The sequence below is a fragment of the Hemiscyllium ocellatum genome, chromosome 1 (genome assembly GCF_020745735.1).
Source record: "Hemiscyllium ocellatum isolate sHemOce1 chromosome 1, sHemOce1.pat.X.cur, whole genome shotgun sequence".
NCBI lineage: Eukaryota > Metazoa > Chordata > Chondrichthyes > Orectolobiformes > Hemiscylliidae > Hemiscyllium > Hemiscyllium ocellatum.
The window spans coordinates 149,392,031-149,417,613 of NC_083401.1; the positions used below are offsets into that span (position 1 = coordinate 149,392,031).

The window sequence follows — 25,583 nt, forward strand, 5'->3', positions numbered from 1 at the left end:
ATGAAAGGATCATGCACTTGTTGGAAGTATTTACTCTGTGCCAAGTCAGGTCCATTGTATTTTCGGCCAATCTTGGCCAAATTCAGTGCAATGCTTTTTTAAAAAAGATATGTTAAATATTTATTGTTGAACACATCTGTTTGAGAGATATGAATAGCTGACTAATAATCATCATTTATTTGTTAACATTAGCTTCTGTTTCTAAACATCACCATCATATTCTCTTCAAGACAGATGTTTCTCTTGACACAGATTCAATCCAGCCATGTTAAAGGCTAGAGAAGCTATTTGGAATTGCATGTTTTACAGATGTTCATAGCAAAATAGGGAAAATTATGGATGATGTCCATCATATTGAATCACAACACCTTATTTTCATACAGGGCTTCCTGTGTCAGCTGTCATGTTGACTTTTTGAATGCTACTTTTCATTTATTTATAGTGGGAGCCCTTCAGTGAAATCACTTAGGTCAAGCTAAACACATTTTCATACAGAGAAAAGGGCTTTATGAAAGCTAGAACTCTACAGGTGATTGAAGTAATGTATGAATGAAAAAGAAAAATGAGACTTAAGATAAAATTTGGATAAATGTTACTGGTTAAAATTAGATAGAGGTTTTCAGCATTCATAGACAAGGTCACTGTACTATTGGAATATCCTTCGATATGGCACTAGTGTCAGAAGACTGAAGGATTACAAATATTGCAACCTTTAAAAAGGAGGGAAAGATAAATCTGGTAACTACAGGATGGTCATGGTAAGAAAATGAGGGGCTGAAAGGGCCAGTCTGTATGGTCCGCATATGGGTTCATTTCAGGGTGTTGCCTGGCAGAGGGAACATGGACGGTCATGGGATGTAGGATGAGCATCTATGATCAAAGGGGGAATGCCAATGGAAATGGGTCAAGGCTGAGACCAGAGAGATGCCACATGGAATTAGGTGGTTATAAATTCAAAATAATATGTGCAGTTGAAGGATTATAGAGGAAAAAAAGGCTTGTTGGAACAAGTTTGAAGGTAACAGGAGGGGACTAACAGTTTCAATTTCAAATCTGGTCATTTTCTCAAAATGTCTGCAAGCTTCTGTCTGGCTGCCAGAATTGAAGATCAAAGTGGAAGGAACAAAGTGCACATTGCTTGGAATGCTGGTCGTGAATAATGCAATAATTTGAAAATCTCACTGTTCATCTGAGCTATGGGTGGTAGCCATGGACACACTATCGATCTCATCTACTTACTTTCTACATAAAAGAACATAGTTCAAATGTTGAAATAATTATGGATCCCATACATTAAATATTCCTGTAACAATGAGAAGAAGAATGGATGTGCCAAAGGAGAGTTCTTGCCACACAAAAAGAGAAGCAGGTAGTATAAGATGAAGCCATCTAGGAAAAGTATCATAGGAAACAGGGAATGGCAATTCAACATGTCTTCTAACCCAGAACAAACTACCTTCAGATATCAGAAAGGCAATGTCAAAGATGACCCAGGATGTCCCAAGACATGGTCAGATACATGGCACTGTTCATCAAAACCTGAAGCCAGCTGGTTTGAATGGAAGCCCTATGCCAGTGGACTTCAAGACTACTGCAGTACTGAATGTTTTCATAAGCAAAGGATTCCAGGGGGCAGCAGTGACATATATATAATATATATATTAAATTCTACAAGACAGATGCATCAAAGTGACAGATACCCTCTTCCAGCAAGCCGATGAGTTAGTACGTTTTGTTTCCACAGTTGATGACAGGCAGGCTGCAAAATCACTAGCCTTCAAGGACTTATCAATTGTACCCATATGATCATTTGAGCTCATCAGGATAAGGCAGCTGCATTTATCAATCTCAAAGGATTTTATACTTCAAAATATTCAACAGGTTTGCAAAAAATGAGAGCTGCCTCAATAAAATTTGAGAACCATCCCAGTTGACAGCTGGATCTTGGGTGATAAAAGTGGGAGAGTCCAGAACTAGAAGGCATAGGTTTAGGGTGAGAGGGAAAACATATAAAAGAGACCTAAGGGGCAACTTTTTCATGCAGAGGGTGGAGTGTGTGTGGAATGTGCTGCCAAAGGAAGTGGTCGAGATTGGTACAGTTACAACATTAAAGAGGCATCTTTAATGGGTATATGAATAGAAAGGGTTTAGAGGGATATGAGCCAAGTGCTGGGAAATGGGACTGGATTAGGTTAGGATATCTGATCAGCATGAACAGTTAGATCGAAGGATCTGTTTCCGTGCTGTACATCTCTGTGACTTCAGTTGATAGTGGTACAGAAGGCACCTATGCAGCACTTGAACACACATCTATAGCAAACCATGACCAATAAATATGATCACTCCATATCTTAACATTGATTTGTGTACCTGCATATTAAATTATCCCACTTGAGAAATATTTTGCACAATTTCCTTCATGGTGCATGGAAGAGAGGACAAGCTGAGCTTGCATGATAAGTCATGACCTACAGACTGGTAAGTGCAAAGCAGGAAACTCACATGTGCACTCACAAGTGCAAAATATCCACAAGTGCAAAAAATATCTTCTACAACAAAAACAACATTCCGCAATCTTCTGTAACCTCAAGGTATGCCATTACATTTAGCTCTCTAAGCTACTCCCCAGACTGTAAGGACAACTGTCTGTCACACCTTCCCTCAGCTTCTAGGATATATGTTCACCAAATAGTGACTCTGATTGTACATGTGATATATCTGCAGACCATGTTCTTGTAACTATGCTCATGGAAATTACTGATGAAGCAGGTGACAGTACATCTTCTGGGGAATTGGTCTATTTGACCAGAGGAGAAATCCTCTGGTTCTTTCATTGACTATAGTTTGGTCTTTGGATGGACATGCCCTTAAGCTAGAGAACAAACAGAAGTGCATCACCTCAACAGAGCACATCATGTTTTCTCACCTGCCTCCTTTGTGCTCATATCCTAAAACCAGCATGGTTGTCCTTTCATCCTTTAGCGGGTCATTACCGCATCATCGTCTGCTATTGTCTTACCTCCCTCCTTTCCCGCAGAAGGAAAAGGCTCCTCAGGTCAGTGGATGATTCCAGAAATAGACACTGCACTCCATCTTAGCTTTCTCTCTGGAATTACATCTGTTTGACCTGCATAACAATATGTGGAGTTAGCAACATATTAAGTGAAATTTAGCTCCTTGCCTGCATGCATTTCCATTACACATGCTAGCCTCTCATTCACGCACTGCATCCAAGTAGAAATATAATGCAAACTTTAAACATTTTGGCTTCAAACCCCAATGTATCATGAAAGCCAATCCACCTGGCATAGCCACCCTCTCACAGGTATAAATTAGTCATGAACCCATGAGAGACCCTTTGCTGAGATGCAATATTGGCACCATATCTACAAATATTTAGTCTCTCCTCCACTGATGCACAGTAGCAGCACTGTGTATATTTGTAAGAGGCACTTCTGAAATTTACTCAGGTTTCTGACAGAGTACCTTCCAAATCTACAACTACTACCACCTAAATGGACTAGGGCAGCAGATATAATTAAACATCACTGGTGCAGATTCCCCTCCAAGTCATTTACCATACTGACTTGGAAATATATTTTCATTCCTTCAGTGCCACTAGCTCAAAATCATGGTACTCTCTACCTAATGGTTTTGTGGGTGTATCGACACCAAATGGACTGCTGTGGTTCAAGGTGGCTCACCACCACCTTCTCAAGGGATGAGCCATTAAGACTTGCCCAGCCAGCTATGTTCACATTCCATGGATGAACACAAAAAAACCCAGGATCTTGCACTGGCAGTCAGGAGCATGTCAGGAGGACTGCATTTAGTTTCTACAACGGACCTCACAGTTGGTCACCTCCTCTCCTAATTCTTTCCAGAATTGCTTGTTGCCTATATAAGGTCCTTCAAATTCATTAGCTGTTGTTTTAGTATGTTGGTGGGCTTGTGGGTTACCATGATGCCAAGAGGTCTGAGTAGTCTGGCAGTCATTTCCGATACATCTTTGATGTAGGGAAGAGTGGCTAGGGTTTCTGCACATATTTTGTCTGCTTGTTTGGGTTTGTTGCTGAGAAATTGGCAGACTGTGTTCATTGGAACCTGTTCTTTTTTTTGACGAGCAAAACTAATGTCTGTTACAAAATACCTTGCAAGAACTGTAACAAACACTATATTGGACAAACAGGCAGAAAACTAGCCACCAGGATACAGGAACATCAACTAGCCACAAAAAGACATTACCCACTCTCACTTTTATCTTCACATACAGATGAGGAAGGACACCACTTTGACAGAGACCACACATCCATCCTAAGTCAAGCCAAACAGAGAAACGTGCGAGAATTCCTAGAAGCATAGCATTCCAACTGGAACTCTATAAACAAACACATTGACTTTGATTCCATTTACACCCTCTGAAATGACATCCCCACAGGAAATGACACCACCAACCTGAGCAAACGTAAACACAAATAAAAAGTGGGCCATACTACCAGTGTTTCATCCAGAGGCTCACTGATGATGTTACCTAGTATGGTTACGAACATCTGAAACCGAACCTTCCAGCTCAGCGAGCAAACTACATCCAGAATCTCAAATATTCTCAAAATTTGCGAACACAAGTTCACCTTAGGTGATGACATGTGTGATGCCACTCAAGCTCCATGTTTCTGCACCCTGAATCAGATCCTGAACAAAGACATTACGAAGTAGATGGACTAGTCTCATTGGGATTCAATGTTTTTCACCTCTGCAATGCCAGTGTCAAAATAAATTGCAAATCTCAGACATGGATGGTCTGAAACCAAATAATGATCTCAACCAATATATTGGGTTAAAAATCACACAACACCAGGTTATAGTCCAACAGGTTTAATTGGAAGCACACTAGCTTTCGGAGCGACGCTCCTTATATTGGGAGTAACTCTAGATAGGACTTTTGTCTTGAACATCTGAGAAAAACAGCAACAAGACTCAAAGCCAGAAACAATTTATTAGCCAAACATGGTGAAACTATGGAACAATGCTGCCACAATACTTAGATGCAGCATCTGTCTAGGAAAGGTCATCACACACACACATCTTTGTTGATACTTAACTAAATACAACAATACTCTTTAGAACTGGTACCTTCCACTTAATACCACTCTCCTTACTTCTAGTTCTCACACACATCACACATCAGCTGACAGATGAATTCCTGCAAGGTGGCTGAAATCAACCATACCATAACTGGCTTATCATTCGATTATGACTTGTTCAACCCACCTATTACCCGCCTTTAAATTAAACACCCAATACGGAATAAGTTTCCTGAGCAAGATCTATTCGCAAGTGTCCTTTGAATCAAGGAATGGGCAACACATGAAGTTACTAACAAGTTCCTTGTGACAAACCCCATTTGTCAATTGGCAGATTCTGAACTAACATTGTGTGAGTGGTTCATATTGAACGGGATCTGAACAGGCCAGGGCCCTGCATAGCTAACCTCTACTACTGTGTCTTAATTTCCTTTAAGTTCAACATTGATAACCTAACCTTCATCTGCACTGAAATTAATTTGGCACGTTCTTCCAATTCATGTCATCTATCCACAACTTTTCATTGTTTTATGCTTCCATTTATACAAGTTACAACACTGTCCAGAAATAACTCCGTAGAGGCCAGTATCTTGTCACCAAGTCATCCTGTGTTTACACGTGTGAAGTACTTGACATTGTCCGATTTCCTCCAAGCCAGCTCTCAAAGTGAGCAGAACCTCTGACGCTCCTGTTTATACCTGTCAGTCAGGGTTCCCTGATTGGTTCAGGTTAACTTCCCCAATCAGGGAACTCATATTCTATGAGTTCCATCTGGCTGACCTCGTTACAATCATTAATGCCTGTGTGTAATTGGCATATTTGGATTTATGGTCGTCTGTCCAATCATCTAAGTTGTAATGAATACAGTGAATAGGGACTTCCCAAGTGAAATTACAGTTGAAGTCCAATGCAGATCCTTGCAAGACTCCACTAATCATATATTGCATAGCTAAATATAACTATCGTAACTATCTATTATCCTGGTGTTCTATCTTCTTCACTCACATTGGACAAGTTTCTGGAATGCTGTCTCTACCAAGTGGGTCTACCGTCTGCTCATAGACTGCAGCAGTTTGAGAAGGCAGCTCACCGCCACCTTCTCAAGAACAACTAGAAATGGGCAATAAATGCTGGCGCAGCTAGCAACATCAACATTTCATGGTTGAATAATAATTGTGATTCCTCTGTAGCTGTGTCTTTTGTGAAGGAATTTATCAATTACTCCTGAAGTAAAGATAGCCAGATGCATTACCCTGTTCACTCTTTCAGTCACTTCAAAAAGCTAAATTATCTCTCTTAGTGATGAGCTGAAAATTTTCAATGTGTACAGTCAATCAATCCTTAACTGTAGTGCAGTTTTCCCAAAAACAATTGAATAATTATCACTGTCATTTAAATTTCAGAACTACCTGTTAAGTTTCTCTTTTGTATACATGTTTATGGATTGTGCGTATTACAGGCTGGGACAGCATTACTTGCCCATTCCTTGTTGCACTTGAGAAAATGGTGGGGAGTTGCCTTCTTGAACAATTGTAATCCATGTTGTTACAACATAAGAACGAGGAGCAGGAACAGGTAAGTCAGCCCCTTGGAGTCCGCTCCACCTTCAATACCATCATGCCTGATCTCATCGTGACCTCTACTCCTTTCCCGCTAATCAAAAATCTATCTCATCCTTAAATTTACTCATTGTCCCGGCATCCACTGCATACAGGGGTAGTGAAACGGCATATTGATGACTCTTTCAGAGAAATAATTTATCTTAATATCTGTTTTAAATCTGCAATCACTTATCCTAAGACAATGACCTCTCCTTCTAGATTGCCCCACAAGGTGACACATCTACTCTCCATCTACTTTGTCAATCCCCTTTAATACCTTACCTACTTAGACGTCCTCTCATTCTCTAAAATCTAAATAGTTATTGACCTTTACCGCCTAATCTCTCTGCAGAAGACAAACTCCTCAATTCTGGAATCAATCAAGTGATCTCCTCTGAACTGTCTCCAATGCTACTCCATCCTCCTCAAGAAAAGGAACCAAAACTGTGTACAGTATTCTAGGTGCAGTCTCACTAAACACTTGTACAGTTGCAACAACACTTTCCTACTGTAAGCTCTATTCTTTTAGCAATAGATGCCAAAATACCATTTGCCTACCTTATTACCAGCTGTAGCTGCATCCTAGTTTTTTACAATTCGTGCAAGAGGATACCCAGATTCATCTGCACCAATGTTTTTCTCCATTTAGATAACAGTTTGCCTTTCTATTCCTCTGACCAAAATGGATAACCTCACACTTAACCACATTGAACTCCATCTGCCAAATTTTGACCTATTTGCCTTTCCATCTCTACTTTTTTAAAAAATTATTTATTGCAATATACTTTCCTAGCTATTTTAATGTCATCTGCCAATTTGGCTAATTTTGGGTATCATCTATCCCTGCAGCCAAGTCATTAATGTAGATTGTAAATAGCTGGGGCCTCAGAACTGAACCCTATAGTATCTACTAGTTACATCTTGCAACCAGAAAAGAATACATTTATTCAAACTCTCTGCTTTGTGTTGGTTAGCCAATCCTCTATCCAAGCTAAAATATGTTCCACATGATTTTCTTCTCTTGTGTGACACATAACCTTTTGTGTGACATCTTTTCAAATGCCTTCTGGAGGTTCAAATATACAATGTCTACAAGATCCCAATTGTTCATTTTGCTAATTATATCTTCAACGAACTCTATCAAATTAATCAAACACAATTTACCTTCCATGCTGACTTGAATAGATTGTGTGTTGACTTTCCAAATGTCTTATTACTACTTTCTTAGTAATGGATTCCAAGAATTTCTGAACAACAGATGTTAAACTAATTGGTCTATGGTTAAAAATCACACAACACCAGGTTATAGTCCAACAGGTTTAATTGGAAGCACACTATATTTTCAGAGCATCGCTCCTTCATCAGGTGGTAGTGGAGGGCTCAATCCTAACACAGAATTTATAGCAAAAATTTAGTGTGATGTAACTGAAATTATACATTGAAAAATTGATTGTTAAGCAGTGCTAACCACTGTGCCACCATGCCATTTTGTGATATACCCATGAAAGAAATGAAATTATCACAGTATTCTAACAGATGAAAGGCTTAACAGACAATCAATTTTTCAATGTATAATTTCAGTTACATCACACTGTAAATTTTTGCTATAAATTCTGTATTAGAATTGAACCCTCCACTACCACCTGATGAAGAAGCGACGCTCCAAAAACTAGTGTGCTTCCAATTAAACTTGTTGGACTATAACTTGGTGTTGTGTGATTTTTTAACTATGTACACCTCAGTACAACACCAGCATCTCCAAATCATATTTGGTCTATGGTTTCTTACTTTCTTCCTCCCTGTCTTTTTGAATAATGGCATTGTATTAGCATATTGGATCCAATATCTCTGCTAGCATTTCCTTTAAAATCCTACAATATAAGCTACCAGATCTTAGGCCTTCAATTATAACAGGAGAAAGTGAGGACTGCAGATGCTGGAGATCAGAGCTGAAAATGTGTTGCTGGAAAAGCGCAGCAGGTCAGGCAGCCTCCAAAGAGCAGGAGAATCGCCGTTTCGGGCATGAGCCCTTCTTCAGGAATGCTGGACACGCTTTCCTCATTCCTGAAGAAGGACTCATGCCCGAAACGTCGATTCTCCTGCTCTTTGGATGCTGCCTGACCTGCTGCGCTTTTCCAGCAACATATTTTCAGCTTCAACTATAACAGTTTGCTCAGTACTTTTTTGTCCTAGTTATAATGATTATTTTAAGTTCCTTTTTTTCTATAACCTATGCATTACTTATTAGTATTGGAATGGTACGTGTGTCCTCCACCCTGAAAACTGGGGTAAAGTATTGATTTAGCATCTTTGCCATTTCTGTGTGGCCCACTGTTAACTCCCGTGCCTCATACTCCAAAGGACCAACATTCGCTTTAGCTATTTTCTTCCCTTTTATATGCTACATAAGCTTCAGCTATCTGTTTTTAGTTTGTACTTTCTACTAGTTTTCTTGCATAATTTACCTTTGCTCTTTCTTTTGTATCCTTTTGTTAATCTTTTAAATGGTTCCTATTTAGCAGTCTTTAATTTGTTTGGATGTATTTCCTCATCTTATAATCCTCTTTACTCACTGGAGTGTACCTTAGGTGGGTGGAACTCAATATCTCTTTAAACACTGCCACTGCTCATCAACTATCATCCTACCTTTTAGTCTTCCTGCCCAGTCCACAAGGATCAAATCTATCTTCATGCCTATATAATTACGTTTCTTTAACTTCAGAAGTTTTTCCCCCTCAAACTGAACGTGAAATTGTTAGGGAAAGGCTTCCAGGATTTTGACCTATCAACAGTGAAATGAAGTTATATATTTCTAAGTCAGGATGGTGAGTGGTTTGGAGAGAAACCTAGATCTGGTGGTCCGTCTTTGAACGATTCAAAGTGAAGCGATCGCTCGTTTAAATGATTAATCGGTACATAGATCGGTTGCTCGAGCTCGATTTCTCCCGCCTGCTATCAACTGTAGAAGTCGAGACCGCGCGCTGACTGTGTGACGTAACACGAACGAGGAAGAGGCATTTGATTGGTCAATGCCGTGACGTAATCCACAGCGACGTCGGTGATGGCCATGGCGGAGAGGGGAGCGCGAGTTCTGCGGGCCGGAGGCCGTCTCGCGCTGACTTTGAGACCCTGCCCGGGCCGGGATAGGGGCCTCGCGCTCTCCGCGGCCGTTAGAGCCTGCCCGGGCCGGGATAGGGGCCTCGCGCTCTCCGCGGCCGTTAGAGCCTGCCCGGGCCGGGATAGGGGCCTCGCGCTCTCCGCGGCGGTCAGAGCCTGCTCGGGCCGGGATAGGGGCCTCGCGCTCTCCGCGGCCGTTAGAGCCTGCCCGGGCCGGGATAGGGGCCTCGCGCTCTCCACGGCGGTCAGAGCCTGCTCGGGCTGGAACGGCAGTGGCTTCGCCGTCCACAGGTTAGTGATCGCAGGCCAGTCCGCCCCCGTTTCTTTTTTTCCCCCGAGGCGCTAGGACTCCGTTTAAAAAAAATTGCAAGCCTCCGTGTTCCCAGCCCTGATGATCTCCCCAGTCACTTCGACCCGTTTTCATTGACTGACTGATTCCTGTACGTTCGGGGTCTCGGCCTTCACATTCTCCCGCTGGCTCTTCTGTGTCTCTCTGCAAATCGTACAGCCTCGTCCCCTTCTGAACTCCTTTCTGATTCATCCCTCCATCCTGTGCTCTTTCCTTCCTCCTCCCTCAGTCCTCGGTCTATTCACATCCATTTCCTTCTGAAACATTGAGCTGCCGTTAAACTGTCTGGAGCCCAGTAGATATGTAAGTTGTTAAATGCAAATCAATGATCAGCAGTGCTGCCTCGCTGCGCCAGGGACCCAGCTTTGGGTGAAGTTTCTGTGTGGAGTTCGCACGTTCTCCCTGCGTCCGTGTAGGTTTCCTCCAGGTGCAGGTTCGGTGGATTAGCTGTGCTGTTGCTCAAAATTGCCTCGTAGTATCCGCGGATGTGCAGGGTTTTTTTTAAGATGAAAAAAACCCATGTGGATCACAGGGATGATGGATGAGGGGGGAAGATGCTCTTGAGATTCGGTCAAACTCGCTGGAACGAATGACCTATTCCTGAACTGCAGGCGTTATATGATTCTGTATAGCAAAGAGCATGGTTCTTTGGATTTTAGTCAGCTTTGAGCAATTGCACAATGTTGCATCATCTCAATGTTCCTTTCTCAATATTTGTTGTCCTTGGGCCTGCAGTTTTACTGTAGTGTTTTAACATACTTTGATTCTAGGTAAGAATTTTTTAAAAGTTGTATTTAAAAGATGTACAAAATTGACCGGGAAATGACTGCTAGTCCATCTGCATAGTGCTTTGACCCTGCTACGTTTGAATGCCTTGTCTCCTGATGGCTCTGTCCTGTTCTTGTATCTCTTATCTGTCAGTACTACTGTGCTCACTTGTTGTGCATTCTTTTCAAAATGGTCAAATGTTTGTATGATGAATCCAATTTTAAAATATAGCACAGCCTATCCCAATCTTTGCATCCACTAGCCCTCCATAAGCTGTTCAATGAAAATTAATTAGTATTCCAGTCATTTTGTTGTTCGGGATAGGGGAAAGAAAATCACTGCTGCTAATGTGTAACTCTGTTGCATTGTTCTCATTCATTCTTTGCTCATAGCATATCCTTCACCCCAGCTCTCAACCATAAACCTTCTCAGATATGCCTCCAATGCAAGTCCAGCAAATTTTTATTAACTGACACCTGTGGGACCAGGAGATTACTGGATAATCAAATATTTTGGTTGATCATAAAGTCCATGTCAATATGAAAATGCAGGGGATATATACATCACTGTTATACTTTTACTTACAGCATAAAATCACTTAAATAACAATGAAACTTTGCCTTAAATAAAACTTAATAGCAGAGAGCCTTCTCACTCACCTTCAACTGACTGCTCAGGCATCACTGAGATTGCGATAATACAGTAAACTTCCAGATTTCAGGTATATAATTTTTGCCAGTTTATCAAGGGTACCAGTTTGTAAAATGTCAGATAAAATAAAATTTGTTGTAAATCCTTAAAATAAGTCCACAGCTGTATACTGTGCATATCCTAGGTTTAAATAATGCCTTTTAGATTAGATTAGACTTACAGTGTGGAAACAGGCCCTTCGGCCCAACAAGTCCACACCGACCCGCCGAAGCGAAACCCACCCATACCCCTACATTTACCCCTTACCTGACACTACGGGCAATTTAGCATGGCCAATTCACCTGACCCGCACATCTTTGGACTGTGGGAGGAAACCGGAGCACCCGGAGGAAACCCACGCAGACACGGGAAGAACGTGCAAACTCCACACAGTCAGTCGCCTGAGTCGGGAATTGAACCCGGGTCTCAGGCGCTGTGAGGCAGCAGTGCTAACCACTGTGCCACCGTGCCGCGTACGGTTGTAGCAAGGCTTCCTACTTTGTGTTCCAGACCATTGCAATAAAGGTCAATATTCTGTTTGCCTTTATTACTTACTGTACATATATACTAGCTGATCATATTTTGAGTACAGTGGGACATAGATTCCTCTACTGGAATGTTTGACACAATCTAGGTGTTTGCATAACTTTACTTCCTCTTGAAATGGATAACCTAAATTTTACCAATATGTCATCTGCCATTTTTGTTGACTGACTGACATTTGTAGATCCTTTGCATCCTTATAACTTGTTTTCTTATTTATCTTTGTATTGTCAGCAAATTGGGCTACATCATTTTGTCCATGCATCCAATTAATACTATTAACTGGAATTCCAAATTTGGAAATGACTCATTTATCTCAACTGTTTCCTGTTATTTGCCCAGTCCCCTATTCATGCTAATATTTCCCCTAGCATGAATTCACACTTTATATAGCGCATTATCAAATGTCCTTATTCACCTTGCTCATTACATAGTCATATAGCATGGAATCGGACATTTCTGTCCAACCTGTCCATTCCAGATATAATCCCAAACTAACCGAATCCCACCTGCTTACTCCTGACTCGTACAACCTCAACATGACTTCCCAACTCCTATACTAAAACAACTGAGCAATGAAGGCAAGTGTGCCAAACGCCTTTTTAACCACCTTGTCTATGTGTGACTCAAGCGTCAAAGAATTAGGTGCATGAACCCTAGGCTCTTCTGTTATACAACACTACCAAAGGCCCTACCATTTGTATAAGCCCTACCCTTGTTTGTTGTACCAGAATGCAATACCTCACATTTATCCATATTGAACTCCATCTGTCACGTTGCAACCCATCCTCAAATAAATTGACAGACATGATTTCCGTTTCATAAATCCACGTTTATTCTGGTTACATATACTATGATTTGCTGCTCAGGGTGGCATGTCAGTTCAGTTGTTAGCACTCTTGCCTCACAATGCCAGGGACCGTGGTTCAATTCCAACCTCTGGTGACTGTCTATGTGGAGTTTGCACATTCTCTCAGTGTCTGTGTGGGTTTCCTCTCTCTGTCCAAAAATGTGCAAGTTGGGTGAATTGGCCGTGCTAAATTGCTCATTGTGTTCAGTGATGTGTATGTTAGGTATATTAGTTTGGGGTAAATATAGGATAATACAGGATGGGTCTGGGTATGGACTTGTTGGGCAGAACGGCCAGTTTCCACACTGTAGGGATTTTATTTTATTTTATTCTATTCTATTCTATTCTGGTTCTGACCTTAATCCATTTCAATATTTTCCTAATGCCTGATTATAGGCTAACTTGCCAGTACTTCCATTCATTTGGTCATCTTTCTTTCTTAAATAGGGGGTTGTCCAACCTCCTCAACCCTTTCAGAATCAAAAAATTTTGAATTCAGTTCACCCTAAGATGCAGCTATGTCCAAGGTTGATGGTGGTTACTAGAATGATTTGTTTACCTTTTATTTTGATCAAGATTCCGTTAAGTTTCTCTCTTTATGCCACCTCATTTTCCTTGAGTATTGCAATGTTTTTAATATTTTCTACTGTGAAGTAAGATCCATTTTCTCAAAATCTCTGCCATTGTTTCTCATTAATGTCCCAGTCTTTTCCTCTAAGGGATCAATTACTTGTAGAAACTCTTGCTGGCTCTTTACAACTTAATTTCCTTTATCCATTTTTAGTCATTATTTGCAACATTTTGCTTTTTATTGCTGTAATTATGAAAAACACAAATTGGCATTGTAGGTATATCTGCTGAGCTGCGAAATTGGTTTGCAGACGTTTCATCCCCTTTCTAGGTGACATCGTCAGTGCTGTGGAGCCTCCTGTGAAGTTCGGAATTTAAGCTTTGCATACTTGCAACAAAACCAAATAAATTCCAACCAATGCAGTCCAGGAGAGCTTCACAGGAGGATCCACAGAACTGATGATGTCATATAAAAAGGGGACGAAATGTCTGCAAACCAACTTCCAAGCTTGGCGAGCATACCCACTGTAACTGCAACCAGCATCCAAGCTTCAAATCTTTATGCAAACCTTGAACAAATTAGTATCATTAAATATTTTTAAGGGTAATTGTTTCAGACCCATGTTTCTTACCCTCAAAGTGAAAGTAATATTCTGCCTTGCTCTGAAGGTTAGCATTCCAGACTAACCTTCAGGGCAGTCTCATCCCATCACAGCTACCAAAACTATGGATTCTGTAGTCTGACAGTTCCTCCTTACTCCATGACTTTCTTAGGTCAATCTTGGGCAGACAGCAGGACTCACAAATGATCTCGACCTATTTTTCTGTTCAGAGCTTCTGAATGCTTATGACTGACCTTTGCTAGAAGTTGTAAATTTGAATGTTGGTTTAGATTGAATATACTGTCTAAGCTGGAGCATGAAAAACTGCCATTAGGATGAAATACTGTCCAATTATCCCTAAAGGCCTTCAGATGAATGAAGGCACAATTGAGAAAACTAGAATGACCAACCTTAATACAATGTCATGTTTTAACATGCAACATTTACAATACAAACCTAAGCAAGTTCTGAACTGAAAATTAATTAATTTCTAACTCCATTACTACCAATTGATAGTGGTTGTCTAGTTCCAGAAAAATTAAATGATCAGTTAGTGTAGTTATAATTCTCTCCATTACTGTGAATGTGTTGATTGCACTCATTTTAGTTAGACCTCAGCTTAATTTTTTTTTAGATTAGACTTACAGTGTGGAAACAGGCCCTTCGGCCCAACAAGTCCATTATAATTCTTATAATGTTCTTCATCAGAGAGTCAAACGGCAAGGAAACAAACCCTTTGGTCCAACCAATTCATGCCGAATATAATCCCAAACTAAATTAGTCCCACCTACCTGCTACTGGCCTGTTTCCCTCCAAACCTTTCCTATTCACGTATCCATCCAAATGTCTTTGAAGTGTTGTAATTATACCTGCAACACCCACTTCCTCAGAAAGTTGATTCGACACTGAAACCACCTCTGTAAAAAAAAATTACCTCGTCTTTTTTTAAAAGCTCTCTCTCCTCTTTTTGAAATGCTTCTTTAAAAGAGAACTTTAAATGTTCTTTTAGATTTTTCTGTACAGCAACTCGACAGAAAAACACTGGACAAAGCTACGATGATGACCAAAGCCAGACTCAGAATGCAGACAAAGCAGAACCCAGCCCAGCAGAGAAAATACTTGTGGAGGAAAAGAATAAGCTGGAGGAGCAACTGAAGGACCTTACAGTAAGCATAAACTAACTAAACTTTGCATTAATTCTAAGTGAGATTAGTTGGGATACGCTGTTCTATGACATGAATATTTCTAGCATGCAAGACAGATTATGTTGGATCTTACTTACTCCTTGTATTCTCCACTTGTCTATGACCACATGTGAATGTTGGAAATATTATGACAATTGCTATATCTGTTTTCACCATGTTTGAACAAACTTGTTTTCAGTTTGTGAGGGATGTTGCGGGGGCTTTGAACAAGTGGAGTTCGGTGCTGCAATTTTGAAGAGCACAATTAACACTTCTTTTTGAATGATTTTTGTGTACTAGTGCTGGAACCAGGCCATGCTGTTACTGGCCTGAGTGGACATTGTTGGCATGTATGTTACTTACAACACTGCTATCAATGATATGAAATTATTTTAAATCGTAGAACATGGCCCCACCTGAGGCACAGTGATGAAACTAGTGATACTGCCACTACCCAGAAAAATTACTGTAGAGTACTCTGAGATAAATGAGAGGTCTCTGGTTCCTCAAAGCTTCGAAGTGTAATCGATGTAAAATTTAGCCTCTATTATGGTTGTATTGATTGACTTTAAGGTAGTTATATTTTAACCTCCAAGTTTTTGAGAGAGTCAGAGATGTACAGCATGGAAACAGACCCTTCGGTCCATCCCGTCCACCTCGACCATATATCCCAACCCAGCCTAGTCCTACCTGCCAGCACCCGGCCCATATCCCTCCAAACCCTTCCTATTCATATACCCATCCAAATGCCTTTTAAATGTTGCAATTGTACCAGCCTCCACCACATCCTCTGGCAGCTCATTCCATACATGTACCATCCTCTGCATGAAAACATTGCCCCTTAGGTCTCTTTTATGTTTCCCCTCTCACCCTTAACCTATGCCTTCTAGTTCTGGACTCCCTGACCCCAGGGAAAAGACTTTTTCCATGCCCCTAAATTTTGTAAACCTGTTTAAGACCATGTTTTTGTACTTTTTCTCAGTAACAAAAAATTTTGATTCTGATTTTGTGTAATGTCTGAAATGTGGCTGACCTGAAGTGCTACACAAAGTTCTTGTAAAAGGCAGCTCTTTGCTGGAGGGTAGTTCAAATGACACTTATTAATTACTTGCTCATGTCATATCTAGGTTGCTTAAGATTGAGATGAGTAATTTCTTTACTCCGGTGAATGTTTTGAGTTCTGTACCACAGAACTGTGGCAATTAGATCATTGAGTATGGTCAAAACAGAAATTGACAGATTTATGGAGCAGGCACATTGAGAGAGCTGATCAGCCATGATCTAATTGCATATTGGAGCAGGGAATAGTGAAAGCCAACTTCTGTTCTGTGACACTAGAAACTGAATTCCATCAGTCTTTGATCCCTAGGTAATATCACATTTCCAGTGGACAATGGTACATGGTGTTCGTGAAAAGGAAACTTACAAGCATCTCCCCTTCATGAGCCCAGTGTGCTAATATCAATTGAGTTCCTTTCTAATGGCACCAATTCTCTAATCCAACGATTGTACATATTACCTTCCTAATTTTGTATGGTTCAGGGCATTGCTTTAACCAATTGGATGTGAAGGTGAATTTTATAAATTTTGAATACAATAACAATTTGTCATTATTTAGCTTAACTTTTGAAATAAGTGTCTAGTTGATATGGAAAAATAAGAACACTTTCTATATTCTGCAGGACAAGTATAAACGCGCACTAGCAGATACTGAAAATATACGTCAAAGGAGCCAAAAACTGGTTGAAGAAGCTAAATTATATGGTAAGAACATCTCGAGATTGGACACGGAGTGTTAGAACTATGTGGTATCTATACTAACTTATTATACACTTGTCCTTCACTCACAAACTGTCGATGTCAGATATTTGGGATGATGTACTCCTATCGTGTATGCTGTGGTTGAGAAAACATGACGTGAGCTTTCTTAGTACAGTTACTGCAGTAAAAGGTGTTTCTTGCTCAAATTGTTTGTAGGTATTTCCGATTGGGGTTGAATGTTCTTACCTTAAATTTAAGCTGTGTTGGATTAGAATGATTTGTTTTCAAGCAATGATTGAAATGATTCATGGGACTGAGAGATGCCAATAAGGCAGTATTGAGATTATTTCTTCATTCTGGTGTAGTGATTGAGACTAGTGTATTGAGCTGAAAGGAAACCAAATCTCCACCTGATAGTCACTTCTGGTTTCCAGCCATTACTTCTCTGGGTGCAGTTTTTTTTCTGGTTTAAAAATAACTCCTCCCTTCCCCTGATATTCCCCCACCTTCCCAATCGTCATATGCTTTTTAAGTCATTATCTTGGTTATCTTATTCTTCAAATGCTACATAAGAAATGTGGTGTTGTGGTTAAGGACATGCCTCTGGAATGCCAATCCAGTGGCATTACCATTATACCATAATAACTATTCTGTCTTGATCACTAAAGGATACTGTGGACGTAAGAGAATCTGACAGAAGCAAAGATCAGACTTCCTTCGAGGAAATATCCAGCTGATATTTCTTTTTAGTTCATGAAGAAAGTCATTTAAGATACAATTATTGAGCTAATTTTTACTTGTATCAGGCAATAGTCAGGCCTTTACTAAAGATTAAGAATTAGAGTGGGAACAGCATTACAGTAGGATGTGAATGCTAAATTTCAATTTGTTGGAAATTGTGATTTTTCTCTTGCCAATACTGCCACTTAGGGCAACAGGGACAGACTTATTGATCCATAATTCCTTAAAATTACTGTAATGCATTTGTTTCTGCAACTGTACAATTTGATATATAGCAATTAAACATACAGTAGAAGTCTCAACACCTTTCATGTATAATTTATGAATCATAGAATCCTTAGTGTGGAAACAGGCCATTCGGCTCATTGGGTCCACATCAAACCACCAGAGAGCATCCCACCAGACTCACCACCACCACCCCCACCCCCATTCGATCCCTGTAACCCTGCATTTCTCATGGCTAATTCAAATAGCCTGTAAATCCCTAGACCCTGTGGGCAATTAAGAATCAGAGATGTAAGGCATAGAAACAGACCCTTCGGTTCAACCCATCCATGCCCATCAGATATCCCAACCCAAATCTAGTTCCACCTGCCAGCACCTGGCCCATATCCCTCCAAACCCTTCCTTTTTATATACCCATCCAAATGTTTCTTAAATGTTGTAATGTATCAGCCTCCACCACATCCTCTGGCAGCTCATTCCATACACGTATCACCCTCTGCGTGGAAAAAGTTGCCCCTTAGGTCTCTTTTATATCTTTCTCCCCTCACCCTAAACCTATGCCCTCTAGTTCTGGACTCCCCGACCCCAGGGAAAAAACTTTGTCTATTTATCCTATCCATGCCCCTCATAATTTTGTAAACTTCTATAAGGTCACCCATCAGCCTCCGCTCCAGGGAAAACAGCCCCAGCCTGTTCAGCCTCTTCCTATAGCTCAGATCCTCCAACCCTGGCAACATCCTTGTAAATCTTTTCTGAACCCTTTCAGAGTTTCACAACGTCTTTCCAATGGGAAGACGACCAGAATTGCACGCAATATTCCAACAGTGGCCTAACCGATGTCCTGTACAGCCGCAACATGACCTCCCAACTCCTGTGCTCAATACTCTGACCAATAAAGGAAAGTGTACCAAACGCCGCCTTCACTATCCTATCTACCTATGACTCCACTTTCCAGGAGCTATGAACCTGCACTCCAAGGTCTCTTTGTTCAGCAGCACTCCCTAGGACCTTACCATTGAGTGTATAAGTCCTGCTAAGATTTGATTTCCCAAAAATGCAGCACCTCGCACTTATCAGAATTAAACTCTGTCTGCCACTTCTCAGCCAATTGGCCCATCTGGTCCAGATGCTGTTGTAATCTGAGGTAACCCTCTTTGCTGTTCACTACACCTCCAATTTTGGTGTAATCTGCAAACTTACTGTACCTGTTATGCTCGCATCCAAATCATTTATGTAAGTGACAAAAAGTAGAGGGCCCAGCACCGATCCTTGTGGCACTCCACTTGTCACAGGCCTCCAGTCTGAAAAACAACCCTCTGACTTCTACCTTTGAGCCAGTTCCTAATCCAAACGGCTAGTTCTCCCTGTATTCCATGAGATCTAACCTTGCTAATCAGTCTCCCATGGGGAACCTTGTCGAATGCCTTACTGAAGATCACATCTACTGCTCTGCCCTCAATCTTCTTTGTTACTTCTTCGAAAAGCTCTATCAAGTTTATGAGACATGATTTCCCACGCACAAAGCCATGTTGACTATCCTTAATCAGTCCTTGCCTTTCCAATACTTATACATCCTGTCCCTCCGGTTTCCCTCCAACAACTTGCACATCATCGAGGTCAGGCTCACCTGTCTATAGTTCCCTGGCTTGTCTTTACTGTTCTTCTTAAACAGTGCTACCATGTTTGCCAACCTACAGTCTTCCGACACATCACCTGTGACTATCTATGATACAAATATCTCAGCAAGAGGCCCAGCAATCACTTTCCTAGCTTCCCACAGAGTTCTCGGATACACCTTAAACCTTTTCAAGACATCCAGCACTTCCTCCCCTCTAATCTCGACACTTTGCAAGATGTCACCATCTACGTCCCTATAGTCTATATCTTCCATATCCTTTTCCACAGTAAATACTGATGCAAAATATTCATTTAGTATCTATCCCATTTTCTGTGGCCCCACACAAAGGCCACCTTGCTGATCTTTGAGGGGCTCTATTCTCTCCCTAGTTACCCTTTTGTCCTTTATATATTTGTAAAAACCCTTTGGATTCTCCTTAATTCTATTTACCAAAGCTATCATGTCCCCGTTTTGCCCTCCTGATTTCCCTCTTAAGTACACTCCTACTTTCTTTATACTCTATGGTTTCATTCAATCTATTCTGTCCATAACTGACATATGCTTCCTTCTTTTTCTTAACCAAACCCTCAATTTCTGAAGTCATCCAGCATTCCCTATACCTACCAGCCTTCCCTTTCACCCTGACAGGAATATACTTTCTCTGGAAGTATCTCATTTCTGAACGCTTCCCATTTTCCAGCCGTCCCTTTACCTGCAAACATCTGCCTCCAATCAGCTTTCAAAAGTTCTTGCCTAATACCATCAAAATTGGCCTTTCTCCAGTTTAGAACTTTAACCTTTTCCATCCATATTTTAGAATTATGGTCGCTGGCCCCAAAGTGCTCCCCCACTGACACCTTAGTCACCTGCCCTGCTTTATTTCCCAAGAGTAGGTAAAGTTTTGCACCCTCATAGGTGGATCCACATACTGAATCAGAAAATTGTCTTGTACACACTTAACAAATTCCTCTCCATCTAAACCTTTAACACAATGGCAGTCCCAGTCGATGTTTGGAAAGTTAAAATCCACTACCATAACTACCATGCTATCCCATATCAAAAATGCCCCCCCCCCCCTTCTCTTGCCTCCCTTTGTATCCTTCCTGTAGCATTTGTATCCTGGAACATTAAGCTGCCAGCCCTACCCATCTCTGAGCCCACGTTTCCGTAATTGCTATGATAGCCCAGTCCAATGTTCCTAACCATGCCCTGAGTTCATCTGCCTTCCCTCTTAGGCTTCTTGCATTGAAATAAATGCAGTTTAATTTATTAGTCCTACCTGTCCTGACTGCTTGACTCACTTCTGTTCTCAGCTATACCCGTCTCAGATCGATCTCTTTCCTCACTATCTCCCTGGGTCCCACCCCCCACCTTACTAGTTTAAATTCTCCCAAGCAGTTCTAGCAAATTTCCTTGCCAGTATATTAGTCCCCTTCCAATTTAGGTGCAATCCGTCCTCCTTGTACAGGTCACTTCTACCCCAAAAGAGATTCTAATGATCCAAAAATGTGAATCATTCTCCCATACACCAGCTCCTCAGCCGTGCATTCATCTGCTCTATCCTGTCCTGACTAGCTCGTAGCACTGGGAGTAACCAAGATATTACTACCTTTGAGGACCTCCTTTTTAAATTTCTGCCTAACTCTGTAAACTCCCTTCAAGGTCTCAACCATTTCCCTTTCAATGTGGACAATGACCTCCTGCTGGCTCCTCTTCCCCTGTGAGAACATTCTGCACCCTCTGAGACATCCTTGATCCTGGCACCAGGGAAACCACACACCATTCTGCTTTTTCTCTGCGAGCCACAGAAACGTCTGTCTGTACCTCTGACTACAGAATCCCCTAACACAATTGATCTCTTGGAAGCCGACGTAACCCTCGTTGCATTAGAGCCAGTCTCAATACCAGAAAATACCAGTGCTACGTTCCCCTGAGAATCCATCACCCCCTACATTTTCCAAAACAGCATACCTGTTTGAAATGGGTATATCCACAAAAGACTCCTGCCCTAGCTGCCTACCTCTCTTACCCTTCCTGGAGTTAACCCATCTATGTGACCGAGACTCTTTCTCCCCCACCCCCCTCCTATAACTGCCATACATCACAAACGTTGCTGTTGCAAATTCCTCATAGCTTCTATCTGTCTCTCCAACCAATCCACTCGATCTGATAAGATTCGCATTCAACAGCATTTATGGCAGATATAATCCGCAGTAACCCTTAAACTCCCACATCTGACCAGAAGTACATATCACTGCAAAGGCCATTTTTGCTCCTTCACAATCTACAGACCCAAAAATAACACCGTCTTATTCCTCTACAAACACTGCCCCAGGTTAAATTAATAGCTATGTCTTATATTTTAAGTTTAATCAAGAGACTTATCTTCAAAAACATATAAAACAAGAAAGAATCCACTATGGGGAGAAAGGGAGGACTGCAGATGCTGGAGATCAGAGCTGAAAATGTGTTTCTGGAAAAGCGCAGCAGGTCAGGCAGCAACCAAAGAGCAGGAGAATCAACGTTTCAGGCATGAGCCCTTCAGCCTGAAACGTCGATTCTCCTGCTCTTGGATGCTGCCTGACCTGCTGTGCTTTTCCAGCAACACGTTTTCAGCAAAGAATCCACTACATTCACTACTGCAGCCTCTCTTGGACAGACTTAAAACAACAATTAACTTATCTGATTCTGTGTGTGTGTCTCTCTCGCTCTCTCCCGTCACCATGTGTGCTCTTTGTCTGCTCTTCTCCCTTTTTAAACTGCTGTTGTTTTGACTTTTTTTCCAAAGTTCCAAAAGAATGCAACAGCATATAAAACAATAATTGCTGCTCCTGGAATTAGAGCCAATCACCTCTAAACACCTAAAATACCTCAAAAAAAAAGCAGCTCTTACAGCCAGAAATTTTTCCCGTCCTCCATCTTGGATTACCCAGAATCCACAATTTTGCACAGGCAATTCACCTAACCTGCACATTTTGAGACTGTAGGAGGAAACCCATCAGACACGAGGAGAATGTGCAAACTCCACACAGACACAGGCACAGAGGCTGGAATCGAACCCTGGCGCTGAGGTAGCAGTGCTAACCATTGAGTCACTGCACTGCTCGGAGTTGTCAACTCTGCGACCTTGTAAAGTTGAAGAGGCTTAGTGTTTTGCTGAGCACTCCTGCAATATTTAGTTTTTTGCCTTCAGAATGGGCGGTCTGTTTCCATACTGTCATGGTTTTTGGGGTGGCACAATGGCTCAGTGGTTAGCACTGCTGCCTCACAGCACTTGGGACCCGGGTTCAATTCCCACTCGGGCAACCGTCTGTGTGGAGTTTCCATGTTCTCCCAGTGTCTGTGTGGGTTTCCTCCCAGGTGCTCCAGTTTCCTCCCACAGTCCAAAGATGTGCAGATTAGGTGAATTGGCCATGCTAAATTGCCCATAGTGTTAGGTGGATTAGTCAGGCATAAATATAGAGGGGGTGGGTTTCTTTGGAGGGTCGGTGTGGACTTGTTGGGCTGAGGAGCCAGTTTCCACACTGTAGGTAATCTAATCTAATCTAATCTATTTCCCAGCTGTAACTTTGAATTAAAGTCGACCAGTTGCTTGTTCAGGTAAGAATGGCTATCGTCACAAGTTCTAAATTTAGAGGAGGAAATAAGGTAATAAATTGCTGAGAAATATATTACTGTATATCCTTGAGGAATTTTTTCACATGGCTTCAATTAGGCCTCCTAGACTTGTGGATGGGAACAATTCTGCAAAGGTTAGCTGATGCTTTAACATAACGCTTAAATTAGTTACTGCTTTAAAAGCCGAAGAAAGGTTATTTCCAATTCCGAAATGTAGTTTGACACTTACATTTACCATGGTGATAATGTCATGATGTTGCACATTGGTTACATTCATTAACATGTGCTGATTTGGGTTAGCCTAATCAAATATGATATGGCAAAGAGTCAAGATTTTTGAGAAATGTCCATACAGTTGTTAGGTAAAATGGCAAAAAATCAAAGAGGAAAACACCGTGAAACTTTGACTGCATTGATACCCGCACTGAATAAATGTAAATGGTACTATTGCTATTGGCAATGGAAAGTTGTCTTAGAATGACTTCGACAATTCTTTTTCTGGTATATTTAAAACATTCTCTCTCGCTTACTTTTATACAGTTTGCTTAGAAACCCATCAGCTTTGACTGTAATTTTCCCTTTTCTAAGGTATTCAAGGATTCTGCAAAGACCTGTTGGAGGTGGCAGATATTCTTGAAAAAGCAACCGAAAGTGTACCGAAAGAAGAGATCTCAGGACAGAACCCGCACTTGAAGAGTCTTTATGAAGGTCTAATCATGACCGAAGGACAACTTCAGAAAGTGTTTTGCAAGCATGGTCTCATCAAGTTGAACCCTCTTGGAGCGAGATTTGATCCATATGAGCATGAAGCTCTTTTCCACACTCCAGTGGAAGGAAAAGAGCCTGGTTCAGTGGCACTGGTGACCAAGATAGGGTACAAGCTTCATGGACGCACCCTTCGACCAGCACTAGTTGGTGTTGTCAAAGGAACAGAATAACTATATTTAGGACTGACAACAATAGAATGCAGTTCATCTCTTTGACTAATGGATATTGTTTTTCTGTTTATGAAGAATTGAAGATAATTTCCTCACAGAAAATCTGAGGGTCTGCAGGTTTGAAAGATGTTTCACAATCCAGTGAAATGAGTTTTTTCCTGTTTGAGTTATTGGTCATCAATAAATATTCAGATCTATTAACTGTCTCCCACACAGTTTGCAACAGACTTTTTTTCCCCAGATGTAACACTTGGCCTTAGTTAAAGTCTAATGTAATTACTATCAAGTTGTCTTTTGCTGCATTTTTTTCCTCTACACTTATTATTACAAAAGCTAAACTAGTTTTCATAAAAGAAAACATCTGTTGTTGAAAGCATCGATTTGTTTGGTCTAATACGTAAGTAACTGTACTCTTGTGGACTGTTTAGTATTTTACATTTCACCCTCATTTGTGAATTATACAAAATTGAATCCAATTAGTTTAAACATCAGTTTTCTAACTAATCAAGTTATGAAATATTAAGTTTAATATTCCTGTATATGTAAATTATAGGTGCCAACCTTTTCTGTCAGTGTCACTTTTATAATGCAACATCAGGAATTGATATACGGAATTAGTCCCTGTATATTCTGTAGATTAAGGAATGATTGCATAATTGAACAATTTATTTCCCTTGTGGGAAGCACCGAGAAGCTAACTACTTCAATTGTTAAAGATACCGCAATTTAAATAAATCTGACCAAATTAAACTAATTGTTTGCAACTATTCTAAACTATAAGATGATGAACGGGAAAAATTTTTGTAACAGCTGCTCCTTTTTTGTTGAGGCATTTTAGGTGTTGGAGGTGATTTCCTCAAAATTCCAGGATCAGCAATTATGTTTTATATGCTGGTGCATTGTTTTTTTTTAAACTTTGGAGGAAGGAAATAGCAAAACAGCACTTTTTTGAAAAGGGAGAAGAACAGACAAAGGAAGCACATGGTGAGGTCAGTGCAGGAGAGAGAGAGAGAAAAGAACCCACATTGCTAACTGACTGAGTTAGCAGTTACTGCCTCTGCTGTTTGAATTCATGTATCGCTGGACATTGGAGTGCTTCTGGAAAAATTGACAACTGATCTTGGAGCAACCTGTCTGGGAGAGACACAGCACAGAAGCAGGTAAATGGATTAAGCATGGCCTTAAAATAAGTCTGCAGTAGTGAGTAGAGTCGGTTTTGTTTTATTGAGCTATGTCTCTTGATTAAACTTAAAATATAAGCCGTAAGTATTGATTTAACCAGATGCAGTGTTTTGTAGAGGAATAAGTGTTATTTTCTGAGTCT

At 40.9% G+C, this 25,583-nt stretch overlaps 1 protein-coding gene across 1 annotated transcript; it reads left to right on the forward strand.

Annotated features, from left to right (window-relative positions):
* The first annotated feature begins 9,712 nt into the window (after nt 1–9,712).
* grpel1 (GrpE-like 1, mitochondrial) lies at nt 9,713–25,009 on the forward strand. Its single transcript, XM_060832712.1, has 4 exons — nt 9,713–10,093; nt 15,184–15,340; nt 17,041–17,122; nt 23,910–25,009. The coding sequence occupies exons 1-4, from the start codon at nt 9,747–9,749 to the stop codon at nt 24,257–24,259; spliced, it is 936 nt and encodes a 311-aa protein (XP_060688695.1). The 5' UTR covers nt 9,713–9,746; the 3' UTR covers nt 24,260–25,009.
* Nucleotides 25,010–25,583: the final 574 nt, after the last annotated feature.

Excerpts from the sequence above, each read along its gene's own strand:
- grpel1 (XM_060832712.1), top strand. The coding sequence starts at position 9,747 with ATGGCCATGGCGGAGAGGGGAGCGCGAGTTCTGCGGGCCGGAGGCCGT. Across the intron at positions 10,094-15,183 it reads AGTGGCTTCGCCGTCCACAG|ATTTTTCTGTACAGCAACTC; the intron begins GTTAGTGATCGC and ends ATGTTCTTTTAG. Across the intron at positions 17,123-23,909 it reads TGAAGAAGCTAAATTATATG|GTATTCAAGGATTCTGCAAA; the intron begins GTAAGAACATCT and ends CCCTTTTCTAAG.